The sequence below is a fragment of the Artibeus jamaicensis genome, unplaced genomic scaffold (assembly GCF_021234435.1).
Source record: "Artibeus jamaicensis isolate MK-2021 breed Jamaican fruit bat unplaced genomic scaffold, CSHL_Jam_final contig_452, whole genome shotgun sequence".
Lineage (NCBI taxonomy): Eukaryota > Metazoa > Chordata > Mammalia > Chiroptera > Phyllostomidae > Artibeus > Artibeus jamaicensis.
In genome coordinates, this window is record NW_026521837.1 from 4,460,311 (window position 1) to 4,474,000 (window position 13,690).

Sequence of the window (13,690 nt, forward strand, 5' to 3'; positions counted from 1 at the left end):
TCCCAGTTGCCAAAACTATTTGTGAATATAAGGTTTTAGACTACTTAAAATGCACCAAATCAAATCAAAAAATGACTCAATGAGCGATTGCTTCATGGCACAGACCACTAGTCAGCTTTCTCTTGGGGGTAATTAAAAGCCATGACAGTTTTACCAAGAGAACCCAGACAGAGAACACATGGCTTTGGATGGCCTTCCTTTGGATTTTCTTTACAAGCCTGTGAAAGTAGATTCCACTAATGCTGTATTTTTTGAAGAAAAGTTTATTTAGGGTATTTTCAGCTTAGCATGAATAGAACTGTCTCTAAAAACAGATAATTTTATGAATGTGCTGTCATCGTAGGTAGAAATTCCTAGTTGACTTAAGTGTTTTGAATTCTCCCAGCTAGCCGGGGCCTGTTAATAATATAAGTATAGAGAGTGTGTGTTTATAAACACACACTACTTTCTAAGGTAAATAGTTCAGATTTCCTGTTGCTTTATGCATCTTTAAAGGGACATGCATAGAACCGGTCTTTCAGGAGAGTAGATAGTAAAGCACAGAGGTCTGGAAGATTACCTAAAATAAGAAACAGCTCGGGAGACAAAGGGAAACAAAAATAACCCTCTTCTGCCTTTGTTCAACTAAATAATACTAATCATCCCTCCCTTAGACCAAAGTTTGTTTGATCATTTAACTCTAACTTCACAAAGTTAAGAAAGTAGTATTCTTTTAACCTGTAAAAATTGGGGGTATGTGAATTAAGTGAAGTCAAAAAAGAACTCTACACTAGAATTGATAAATATTTATGGGAAGTAATGTTACTTTATTGATATAGGCTTCCACAACTTTTTCAGAGATTATACTATCATCAATTTTAATTTAATTGGTTTAAAAAAACCTTTTAAACAGTTAAAAGGCAAGATTTCATCCTATAGGTCACCCTTTTGTGTTAAAAATAACATAAGAAGACACTGATTCAATCTTTTATGAAACACTTTTCAAAGTACATTTACTAAGAGATATGATATCTCTTATCAAGTTTAAGCTATTTTCATTAGGAAGGCTTTGCTTTATATAAAAAACCATCACATATCAGATGTAGAGTAGTAATATTACATAGACAAACACAGATAAAATAAAACCCATGAAAGAAATCTTATTTTCTGCAGTTACTTTTTGATTATTTATTATTATTGAATATTTTATTTTCTTTTAACATTTGCACAAATGTTTTTAAATATTTCAGTTTGATCATTCCATATCTGGCATATCAATGTTATTGTCAGAAATAATACATATGTGTTTAAATTTATTCTGCAATACAAGTTGATATGCTTAACCTGGGCATTAAAAATAGTAAGTCCATTGTCAGAAGACATATTTTTCTGAGTGTAAGTAAAAGAAAATGTTGCACCTTAATGTTTTACTGCTTTTATGAATTTATCAGAAGAAATTACTTATCTAGTATCTGACCATTTTATAAACTGTCTAATAATTTAATTTATACCACAGGAATGACTTTGCATAGTTCTGGAAATTCTTCATCCCAAGTACCCTTAAACGAAAATGGTAGGTTTATAAAATGTTTTCCCCCTCCTTTTCATCATACCTTTTCTCTTGTACCTTGTGAGCTGGTCTTAGACCTAATAATGAAGTGTCTTCAAATCTTTGCCAATGATTTTAAGCCTTACATTGCAGTCAAAGGAGAATTGTAAAAGTACAGTTCTTTTGCAACATCATAGTGATGTGATGAGACCTATAATTTAGGCTAATGTTGATGAACAAGAGAAATGACAAATTAAAGATATGGACACTAATTGGAAGGCTAAGGTAATTCAGGTGAGAGATAATTTTGATCAAAGAGTTTTAACCAAAGTGGCTATTTTAATGAGATACTTGAGCTGAATCTTGAATAAAAGGATTTATTCAGATGGACTGGTATGGATAAGCACTCCAGACCAAGAGTGCAGTATTATCAGAGACATGGAGACATGTGAGAAGGGACAGCAGATTCAGGGAATTATAGGAATCTCAGCATGGAGGCATGTGAGGATAAGGTTGAAGCTCAATAACTAAATAGGACCAGTGTTGAATCTTATCCTAAGTCTTATGTGAAGGATTTGAAGACTTAAAACATTGAGATTTATACTTTAGAAGTCTAAGAAGAAACGAAGTTATGAGAAGAAACTGTGTATTCACTTCAAAGTTGGTGGATTCAGAAGTTTTAGAATTCAGGTTACAAAATATTTGCATGGCCATTATCTTACTTGAGTTTTGTAGCACTTTTCATGGGTAGAAAGAATGTTTTATTATTATACATGCACTACTTTCCTCCAAAAATGCTTCAGTCTTACCCTCAAACTTTTGAAGTTGAATCAGAAATCTGATGAAAAAGAAGCAAATACGTTAACCAAATAACATAGTTAAACTTGATGAAGTTTTAAGTTTAGTTCTAATTTGCCTGAGAACCAAGGCAAAAATGTAGGCATGAGAATAGTTTGAACCGTATGAAACTGCTGTTTTTGTAGGTCAAAACAGTCAAAGAGCTGAATGCTAATTTTTGGTAATTCTCATTCTCTAATATAAATGCACATACCAGTTCTTTCAGAGAGGAAAATATTTCTTGGAAGTGAAATTGTGTCATAACATAAAAATACACATAATGCCTTAAATATAGACATAGTAAATGTAGGATTTTTTTATCTTTTTAAAAAAGATTTTATTTATTTATTTATTAGAGAGGGGAGGGAGAGAAACATAGTTGTGCAAGAGAGAAAGAGTTGCCTCTCACACTCCCCCAACCAGGAACCTGGCACTCAACCCAGGGATGGGCCCTGACTGGGAAAGGTCAAACCAGTGACCTTTCAGTTCACAGGCCAGCTCTCAATCCACTGAGCCACAGCAGCCAGGACTCATCTTATTTTTTTAAAAATATATCAATCTTGGAAAATCTAAGGGACGTATCATTAAAGAAAAACAACTTATACTTGGGCCCCAGTTATGAAGACCCTGGCATATATATTTGTGATGATCAAGTGCCCTACATGGACTGAATTTAGAATGCCTGTGTATCTAAATAGCTCAATTATTAAAATGTCCACAATGGTGGTAATTCTTGTCTAACAGCTATTGAATGCTTACTGTGTACCAAACACCTCATGTTTATTTAATCTCCACAACAGCCCTGTCAATCAGGGGCTAATATTATTTCCTTTTCACAAATGAGAAACCAAACCATAAAGAAGCGGAACTGTACAGAAAGTCATGTAGCCAGCAAGTTCTCATGCCATGATTTGGATTCAGGAAGTCTATTTCCAAAGCCCATGCTCTATCTACTTCACTCTTTAAACTGTCTCCTAGCATAGTAATGCCTAATTATATTTATAGGTATTATTCTAACAGCTAAGATTTTTAAAAAAGATTTTATTAATTTATCTTTAGAGAAAGCGGAAGGGAGGGAGAAAAAGAGGAGAGAAACATCAATGTGTGGTTGCCTCTCGCACACCCCCTAATGGAGACCTGGCCTGCAACCCAGGCATGTGCCCTGACTAGGAATCAAACCAGTGACCCTTAGGTTCTCAGGCCAGCAATCAATCCACTGAGCCACACCAGGCAGGGCTAACAGCTAAGATTTTTAAATAAGCTGGGTAGTAATTTATTCAGGGGTAAGAACTTGAAATGTGTTTTAACCTAGCTTCTGATGAAAGAATATGAATTTATATTGTATACCACATGAACAGTGTGTACAGAGTAGTTTCTCTGTTTAAAACTTTGTCCACCTGTTCCCTGCAGAAGAAGGGTTGATCCACCTTCCTATGGATGTGTGTCCCAGTTGCCCAGCAGACAAGTCTATGTTTTCTTCACAATTACCTCTGAATCTTTCCAATTATCCCTGAATTAGTACTCTGTTGAGAATTGAGTTTCACTAAATTCTCAATTGAGAATTAAATTCTCTGTTGAGAATTTAGTAATAAAGCATGGCAAACATGTATTTTCAAGTAAGGTAACTGATAATCAAAAAGTTAAGCAGTTGCCCATGAATCAAATTTATTACCTCATATTCTATTTTCAATGTTCTTCCTTACTGGTCAAGATTATTAGAAGAAAATTAGAAGCATCAATTAATATCGATCTATTCATCACTTAATACAAGGACCAACAAATAAAATTTAATTTTAAACTTACGACTTTCAGAGACTCTTAAAGAAGGTGAAACTTGAACAGAAAGGTAAAAGAATAAGGGGATGAATCTTCTAATTTCATAAAACAGAAATAGGAAGGATTCAAATTTTTTATTGTAAATTTTTTAAGTTGCTTAATCTTTCAGAAAACACACATTATATTTTCTGCTAAGCAAGTAAAAACAAAAATGTAGAACTTATGCAAGAATATATAAAAGTGTTTTTTAGTGTTTCCCATTTTACTATGATTCAGGATTATTATACATTTCAAAAGTAATTTTTATCTAGATCTGTTACCTTTCTTCCTGTTCAAACCACAAAAATGGGGTCAAACACTCTTAAAAAAAACAAAATGCAGGAAAACTTGTCATGTGAAATAGGTTATTCTGGTACAGAGGAACTTGGTATAGACAGTAAAATAAGCTTCTTCTCCTAATATTAAATCGGTTTTTTTTTATGGCCAATCTTTTCAAAATATATTTTATGGATAATGCTATTACAGTTGTCCCAATTTTTCCCCTTTTGACCCCCTCCACTCAGTATCCTCCATTCTCTCCAGGCACCCTCCACCCTTTAGTTCATATGCATGGGTCATGTATATCAGTGGCTTCTCCATTTCCTATACTGTTCATAACCTCCTCCTGCCTATTCTGTACCTACCACTTTGTACTTAATCCCTGCACCTTTTCCCCCATTCTCCCCTTTCACCCTCCCAAATGATAACTTTCCGAATAATCTCCATATCTATGATTCTGTTTCTGTTCTGCTTGTTTTTTAGATTCAGTTGTTGATAGTTTTGAATTTATTGCCATTTTAATGTTCATAGTTTTGATCATCTTCTTTTTCTTAAATAAGTCCCTTTAACATTTCATAAGTAAGGGCTTAGTGATGATGAACTCCTTTAGCTTTACCTTTTCTGGGGAGCACTTTACCTGCCCTTCAGTTCTAAGTGATAGCTTTGCTGGATAGAGTAATCTTGGATGTGGGTCCTTGCCTTTCATGACTTGGAATACTTCTTTCCACTCCCTTCTTGCCTGCAAAGTTTCTTTTGAAACTTTGAGAAATTTTGAGAAATCAGTTGATAGTCTGATGGGAACTCCTTTGTAGGTAACTATCTGCCTTTCTCTTGCTGCTTTTAAGATTCTGTATGCTTTGGCATTTTAATTATGATGTATCTTGGTGTAGTTTTTTTTGTGTACATCTTGTTTGTGAATCTCTGTTTCCTGGACTTGTATGTCTATTTCCTTCACATTAGGGAAGTTTTCTTTCATTATTTTTCCAAATAAGTTTTCAATTTCTTGTTCTTTCTCTTTTCCTTCTGGCATCCCAATGATTTAGATGTTGTTATATTTGAAGCTGTCCCAGAGGCTTCTTAGCCTATCCTTGTTTTTTTGGATTCTTTTTTCTTCTTGCTGTTCTGATTGAATTTTTTTCTTTCTTGTGTTCCAAATCATTGATCTGATTCTTGCCTTCATCCCCTCCACTATTGATTCCCTGTAAATTTTTCTTTATTTCACTTAGTGTAGCCTTCATTTCTGCCTGGGTCTTTTTTATGCTGTTGAAGTACCCAATGATTAGTTCCTTGAGGATCCTTTTAACTAGTGTTTTGAACTCTGCATCCAATAGATTACTTATTTCCATTTCATGTAGTTCTTTTTCTAGAATTCTGTTGTATTCTTTCATTTGGGCCATATTTCTTTGTCTTCTCATTTTCGCTGCCCCCCTGTGTTTATTTCTATGTATTAGGCAGAGCTATTTTGACTCCCTCTCTTAGTAGCAGGGACTGATATAGAAAAGCTCATTTGTAAGTTAGATGGAGTGGAGCCTTAGGGAATCTTTAGGCAGAGAAACCCATGTGATCCAGGTTGTTGGAGTCTCAGATATGGTGCTGCCCACTCTGTGACTATGTTTAGGGGAGCGCTCAGAAAAGGAACAATAGCCACCACCTGGCCACTGGGGTTTTGCCTGGGAGGAAACTGTAGCCCGGCACTTGCCCTGATGCCAGTCACTTCAGTTTCTCCCTGTATGACACTGGTGTCCCTCAAGCTGCTGCCCTGGTGGACCAGCCCAGAGGAAGACAGTCTACATAAGTCCTAAGTCCGTTGCAGACCCTTTAAGAGGAGATGCCTAAGAATCCCATAGTTTCTCTGCCCCCCAACCCCTGCTTATTTTTACATCCAGATGTTATGCAGACCTGTCTTACAGGCATTGGAACCCTGGGCTGGGTGGTCTGGTGTGTGGCTTGGATCCCTTACTCCTGAGATACCCCTTTCAATTTTTATTCACCATACATGGGTGCAAGACCACCTGTCTTCATGTCTCTGCATCTATGCCCATCCTACCCATCTGAATGAATGTGACTTCTTTAATTCCTTAGTTGTTAGACTTCCATACAGTCAATTTTCTGACAATTTTGGTTGATAATTGTTTTGTAGTTTAGTTGTAATTTCTGCTGTGGTTGTGCAAGGAGGCCAGCCATATTTACCTGTGCCTCCATCTTATGGCTGGTCTTTATTCCAAGTAATAAAATGTTGTACACACAGAAGTGATATTGTAAAACATACTTTGTTTACTCAAGTGTCAAGGAGCAATGTGATTTTATTTTATTTTATTTTTTATAATTAATTTTATTTAGTTATTTTTCAAGTACAGTTTTTTGTCTATTTTTCCCATCCCAGCCTCCCCCGCCCCTTGCTCCCCACCTCCCTCCCATTTCCACCCCCCTTAGTTCTCATCCCTGTGTCCTTGCTATTTGTTCCTCCAAATCCCTCCCCCTTTTTCCCCTTAACTTCCCTTCCTTCTCCCCTCTGGTCACTATCCCCTTGTTCTCTATTTCAGTGTCTTTGGTTTTTTTTTCTGCTTGCTTGTTTGTTTTGTTGTTTAGCTTCCTGTTAAAGGTGAGATCATATGGTATTTGTCTTTCAGTACCTGGCCTATTTCACTCAGCATAATGCTTTCCAGTTCCATCCATGTTGTTGCAAAAGGTAGTAGCTCCTTCTTTCTCTCTGCAGCATAGAATTCCATTTTGTATATGTACCACAATTTTTTGATCCATTCATTTACTGATGGGCACCTAGGTTGCTTCCAACTCTTGGCTATTGTAAATTGTGCTGCTATGAACATTGTGGTGCATAGGTTCTTTGATATTGATGTTTTAGGATTCTTAGGATATAATCCCAGCAGTGGAATTGCTGGGTCAAAAGGCAGGTCAATTTTTATTTTTCTGAGAAAATTCCATACTGTTTTCCATAATGGTTGTAGCAGTCTGCAATCCCACCAACAGTGAACTAAGGACCCCTTTTCCCCACAACCTCTCCAACATTTGTTGTTTGTTGCTTTGTTTATGATAGCCATCCTGACTGGTGTAAAGTGGTATCTCATTGTGATTTTAATTTGCATCTCTTTGATAGCTAGCGATATTGAGCATCTCTTCATGTGTCTCTGAATGTTCTGTATGTCCTCCTTGGAAAAGTGTTCAAGTCCTTTTCCCATTTTTTAATTGGGTTGGGTGTCTTCTTAGAGTGGAGTCGTGTAAGTTCTTTGTATATTTTGGAGATTAAACCTTTGTCTGAGGTATCATTGGCAAATATGTTTTCCCATACAGTTGGTTGTCTTTTTAATTTAATACTGTTTTCTTTAGCCATGCAGAAGCTTTTTATTTTGATGAGATCCCATTTGTTTATTCTTTCCTTTACATTCCTTGCTCTAAGGGACATATCAGTAAAAAAGTTGCTGCGTGGAATATCTGAGATTTTCTTGCCAATGTTCTCCTCTAGGACTTTAATGGTGTCACAACTTACATTTAAGTCTTTTATCCACCTTGAATTTATTTTGGTGTATGGTGTAAGTCTGTGCTCAAGTTTCATTTTTTTGCACGTAGCTGTCCAGTTCTCCCAACACCATTTGTTGAAGAGGCTATCTTTACTCCATTTTATGTTACTGCCCCCTTTGTCGAATAGTAATTGACTGTAGAGAGTTGGGTTGATTTCTGGGCTCTCTGTTCTGTTCCATTGGTCTATGTGCCTGTTTTTATGCCAGTACCAGGCTGTTTTGATTACAGTGGCCTTGTAATACAGTTTGATATCAGGTATTGTGATCCCCCCTACTTTGTTCTTCTTTCTCAAAAGAGCAGCTGCTATTCGAGCTCGTTTATGGTTCCATATAAATTTTCAAAGTGTTTGTTCTATGTCTGTGAAATATGCCATTGGTACTTTAATAGGTATTGTATTGAATCTGTATATTGCTTTGGGTAGTATGGACATTTTGATGATGTTAATTCTTCCAATCCATGAACAAGGTATATGTTTCCATTTGTTTGTGTCTTCCTTGATTTCGTTCTTCAGGGCTGTGTAGTTTTCTGCATACAGGTTTTTTACCTCCTTGGTTAGGTTTATTCCCAGATATTTTATTTTTCTTTTTGCTATATCGAATGGGATTTTTTTCTTTATTTCTGCTTCTGCTGATTCACTGTTGGTATACAAAAATGCCTTTGATTTCTGGATATTGACTTTGTAACCAGCTGTTTTGCCAAACTCATTAATTAGTTCGAGCAGTTTGTGGGTAGAGTCTATAGGATTTTCCATGTACACTATCATGTCATCTGCAAACAGTGACAGTTTTGCTTCCTCCTTTCCTATTTGGATGCCTTTTATTTCCTTTTCTTGCCTGATCGCTGTGGCTAAAACTTCCAATACTATATTGAATAGAAGTGGTGAAAGTGGACAACCTTGTCTTGTTCCTGATCTTAGTGGAAAAGCTTTTAGTTTTTGCCCATTGAGTATGATATTGGCTGTAGGTCTCTCATATATGGCCTTTATTATTTTGAGAAATGCTCCCTGTATTCCCACTTTGCTGAGTGTTTTTATCATAAATGGGTGTTGTACCTTATCGAAAGCTTTTTCCACATCTATTGATATGATCATGTGATTTTTATCTTTGCTTTTGTTTATGTGATGTATTACATTTACTGATTTGCGAATATTGAACCATCCTTGCATCCCTGGGATGAATCCCACTTGATCATGGTGTATGATCTTTTTGATATATTGTTGGATGCGATTTGCCAATATTTTGTTGAGGATTTTAGCATCTATGTTCATCAGCGATATTGGCCTGAAGTTTTCTTTCTTTGTTGTGTCTCTATCTGGTTTTGGAATTAAAATGATGCTGGCTTCATAAAAAGAATTTGGAAGTTTTCCATCCTTCTGGATTTTTTGGAATAGTCTGTGAAGAATAGGGGTTAGCTCTTCCTTAAATGCTTTGTAGAATTCTCCTGTGAACCCATCTGGTCTGGGGCTTTTGTGTGATGGGAGTTTTTTGATTACTGCTTCAATTTCTTTTGCTGTTATTGGTGTATTTAGATTTTCTGCTTCTTTTTCACTGAGTTTTGGAAGATTGTATTTTTCTAGAAATGTGTCCATTTCCCCTAGGTTTTCAAATTTCTTGGCATACAGTTCTTCATAGTAATTTCTTACAATCCCTTCTATTTCTGTGGTATCAGTTGTAATCTCTCCTCTTTCATTTCTGATTGTGTTTATTTGTGTTCTCTCTCTTCTTTTCTTGATGAGCCTACTTAAAAGCTTGTCTATTTTGTTTATCTTCTCAAAGAACCAACTCCTGGATTCATTGATCCTTAGAATTGTGCTGTTAGTCTCTATGTCGTTTAGTTCTGCTCTGATCTTAGTTATTTCCTTCCTTCTACTTGCTTTGGGCTATTTTTGTTGTTGTTCCTCGAGTTCTTGCAGGCGTAGAGTAAGGTTGTTTGTTTGAAATGTTTCTGTATTCTTTAGGTAGGCCTGTATTGCTATAAACTTCCCTCTCAGGACTACCTTCACTGTGTCCCATAAGTTTTGGGTTGTTGTGAGATCATTTTCATTTGTTTCCAGAAACGTTTTGATTTCTTCCCTAATTTCATTCTTGACCCATTCATTGTTTAATAGCATACCATTCAGTCTCCATGATTTTGGGTGCTTTGGGTTTTTTTCTTTGGGGTTGGTTTCTAATTTCAGTGCCTTGTGGTCAGAGAAGATGCTTGGTATGATTTCAATTTTCTTGAATTTTTTTGAGGCTCGTTTTGTGTCCTATCATGTGGTCTATCTTTGAAAATGTTCCATGCACATTTGAAAAGAATGTGTATTTAGCTTCTTTGGGATGAAGGGCTCTATATATATCAGTTAAGTCCATTTCATCTAGGGTGTTGTTTAATGCCACAATATCTTTGTTGATAATTTGTTTGGAAGATCTGTCCATTTTTGATAGTGGGGTGTTAAAATTCCCTACTATAATTGTGTTGCTATCTATATCTTTCTTGAAGTCCTCTAAGATTTTCTTGATATATTTGGGTGCCCCTATGTTTGGTGCATATATGTTTACAATGTTAATGTCTTCTTGGTGGATTCTTCCCTTGAGTATAATGAAGTGACCTTCTGGGTCTCTCTTTATGGCCTTTTTTTTTTTGTAGTCTATTTTGTCCAATATGAGAATTGCTACCCCAGCTTTTTTTTCTTGTCCGTTTGCTTGGAAAACTTGTTTCCAGCCTTTCACTTTTAGTCTGTGATGGTCTTTTGTCCTGAGGTGGGTCTCTTGTAGGCAGCATATGTGTGGGTCATACTTTCTTATCCATTGAGCTATTCTGTGTCTTTTGATTGGAGCATTTAATCCATTTACATTTAAGGTTATTATTGATAGGTACTTATTCATTGCCATTTTTGTACCTGTGTTCCTCTCTGTCTCCCTCTTTTCCTTCCTTCCCTTAAAGCAGTCCTTTTAGTATTTCTTGTAGAGCTGGTTTGGTGGAGGCGTATTCTTTTAGACTTCTTTTGTCCTGGAAGCTCTTTATTTGGCCATCTATCTTGATTGAGAGCCTTGCTGGGTAAAGTAGCCTTGGTTGTAGGCCTCTGGTTCTCATTACTTGGAATATTTCTTGCCATTCTCTTCTTGCTTGAAGTGTTTCCATTGAGAAGTCAGTAGCTAACCTTATTGGGGCTCCCTTGTATGTTATTTCTTTTTTCTCCCTTGCTGCCTTTAAGATTCTCTCTTTGTCTTGGAATTTTGCCATTCTGATGATGATGTGTCTTGAAGTGGGCCTCCTTGGGTTCCTCTTGATTGGGACTCTCTGTGATTCCTGGATTTGTGAGACTTTTTCTCTTATCAAATTAGGGAAATTTTCTCTCATTACTCGTTCAAATACGTTTTCTATCCCTTGTTCTTCTTCTTCTCCTTCTGGTATTCCTATTATTCGGATATTATTACGTTTCATATTGTCTTGCATTTCTCTTAATCCCTCTTCATTCTTTCTGAGCCTCTTTTCATTTTCTTGCTCTTTCTGTGAGATGCTTTCTACCTTGTCCTCCAACTCACTAATCCTCTCTCCCGCTTCATCTATCCTACTTTGGAAACTTTCTACTGTGCTCTTCAATTTGGAAATTGTATTCTTCATTTCCTCTTGTCTCTTGCTGATAGTTTCCATTTTCTTTTTCATGTTGCTGTAGTTTGCAGAGAGATCATTGTAGTTCCCCTGTAGTTTCTGGTAGTTCACTGTGAGCTCTTTGAACTTCGTAACAACCAGTGCTTTGAATTCACTATCTGATAGTTAATCAGCCTCTATTTCATCTAACATTCTTTCTGAAGTTTCTGCTTTTTCTTTCATTTGGGGATTGTTTCTTTGTCTTCCCATTGTTTGAGACTCTTCTTGTTAGTCTCTGCTTCTAAAATTGATCTGTTCTGAAACCCTGGTTTTATGGTGTAAACTTCTGTGGTATGATCCTTGTGAAGTTCAGTGGTGCAGACTCCTTGAAGTTTCTTGATGTTCTTCGTCTCCACCTACACTCACGCTGGTCCCTGCGTTGGTAGCCTACCACTGCTGAATGTTCCAGCTCTAGTAGCTGCCTCCTCAAGCACCCAGGCCCGTTACTACGGCAGCGGCACAGAGGCTGGGAATGTCCCGGCTCCCGTATCTGGCTCTCTCTGCCGCCCAGGGCCGTCACAGGGGTTTGGAGTGTCCGGTTTCCGTACCTGACTCCCCAGCGTCTAGTCCTGTCTCTATGGCAGTGGCACAAGGCTTAGAATGTCCCAACTCCCGTACCTGATTCCCCAGTGTCCAGTCCTGTCGCTATGTCAGCAGCACAGGGGCTGAAAACATCCCGGCTCCCATAGCTGGCTCCTCAGGGCCCAGGCCTGTCTCTATGGCAGCGTCACAGGGGCCTTTGGTGTCCCAGCTCCTGCAACTGACCCTTCCATTGCCCAGGCCGGTAGCTATGGCATCGGCACAAGGGCAGAGAATGTCCCCGCTCCGGTTCCTGACTCCTCTGTCTCCCAGGACCGTCACAGGGGCTTGGAGTGTCCAGCTCCCGTATCTGACTCCCCGGCTCCCAGGCCTGTTGCTCTGGCGGCAGCACAGGGGCCGCGTGAGACCCAACTCCAGTAGCTGACTCTGCCGCCATCTGGTGTTTCAGCGTCGGTCACAATCTCTGGTCTTTTCATTTCATAAATGCTGGGTAACCGATGGTTTATTGTGCTGTTTCTCTATAGATCTGCCAGGATTTTCACCCATGAGTACAGGAGCTAGTGTCAGCTCCATCTTACTCCGACACCATCTTCCCAGCATCCCTCTATAGATTCTTATTGTTTTCCTTTTTAGAAGAACTTTACTGATCCACAAATCTATCTGACACTTGAATATGCATGCTCTAGTTGTGGGTCAAAGGTGATTGAAGGATCAGCACAACAGAGTTCTCCAAATACAAGAGTCTTGGGTGGCAAACAGGACATAAAGAAGAATCGAGAAATAAAGATCAGCAGAGTACTCCAATTATGCTGCTGGAAAAACAGCAAATACAGTATAACAGTGCCACAGCCAGCCATTGATCATTTTCCTTTTAAAACAGTCTTCTTCATTCACAAAGTCTTCCTTCACCAATGCTTTAAAAATTTTCTGTGGCGCAGAAGGGCTCTCCAGCTCCTACTCCCTGAATCCTCCTCCTCCCTCCTCTTTCAATCTCTCTCTCTCCCTCTCAGTCTCTGCCAGGCGCTCGCAGAACCAACCGGCCCGACCAGAAAGAGAACAGGGCGGAAGGAGCAATGTGATTTTAAATGCTAGTTTTTTCCACCTAAGGCTTAGTTAAAATATATACAAAGCTAAAAGTTATAATAAAAATAAAAGTCCAAAGTGCTCACAAAAGATTCAACAGATACGGGAATTAACCAGAAGTAAAAAAATACAATCAACTAAATTGAGGACCGTAAAGAACTAAAAGTTTATCCAAACCAAGTCTTTTTATTTTATGGATGAGTCAAATGAGTCCCCAAAATGTTATATAGCCCCAAACACTTAGATATTTAGTAATAGCGGAAACAAAACATCAGAGTTTCCATGGTCCTCTTACCACCAGAGCAGTTATTATATTAGTAGTATAACAATGAAAAGTACCTCTCTTTGTTTATATACCTACATGGTGCTACTACTGACCCATCATCCCCAGGATTTGGAATGAGTCTTTTCTTCTAGGGTGAGTGATGGAGTTATCCA

The 13,690-nt window shown here is 37.7% G+C and overlaps 1 protein-coding gene across 17 annotated transcripts in view; it reads left to right on the top strand.

Moving 5' to 3' along the window:
• PTPN13 (protein tyrosine phosphatase non-receptor type 13) overlaps positions 1-13,690 on the top strand; it is a 218,290-nt gene that overhangs the window by 141,390 nt on the left and 63,210 nt on the right. For 15 of the 17 annotated variants that reach the window (XM_053666414.1, XM_053666421.1, XM_053666415.1 and 12 more), the window contains one exon: positions 1,496-1,552. The exons of the other annotated variants lie outside the window; for them this stretch is intronic. In XM_053666414.1, coding sequence (XP_053522389.1) covers positions 1,496-1,552 — 57 coding nt within the window. The remainder of the gene's footprint in view (positions 1-1,495; positions 1,553-13,690) is intronic. 17 annotated transcript variants of the gene reach the window in all.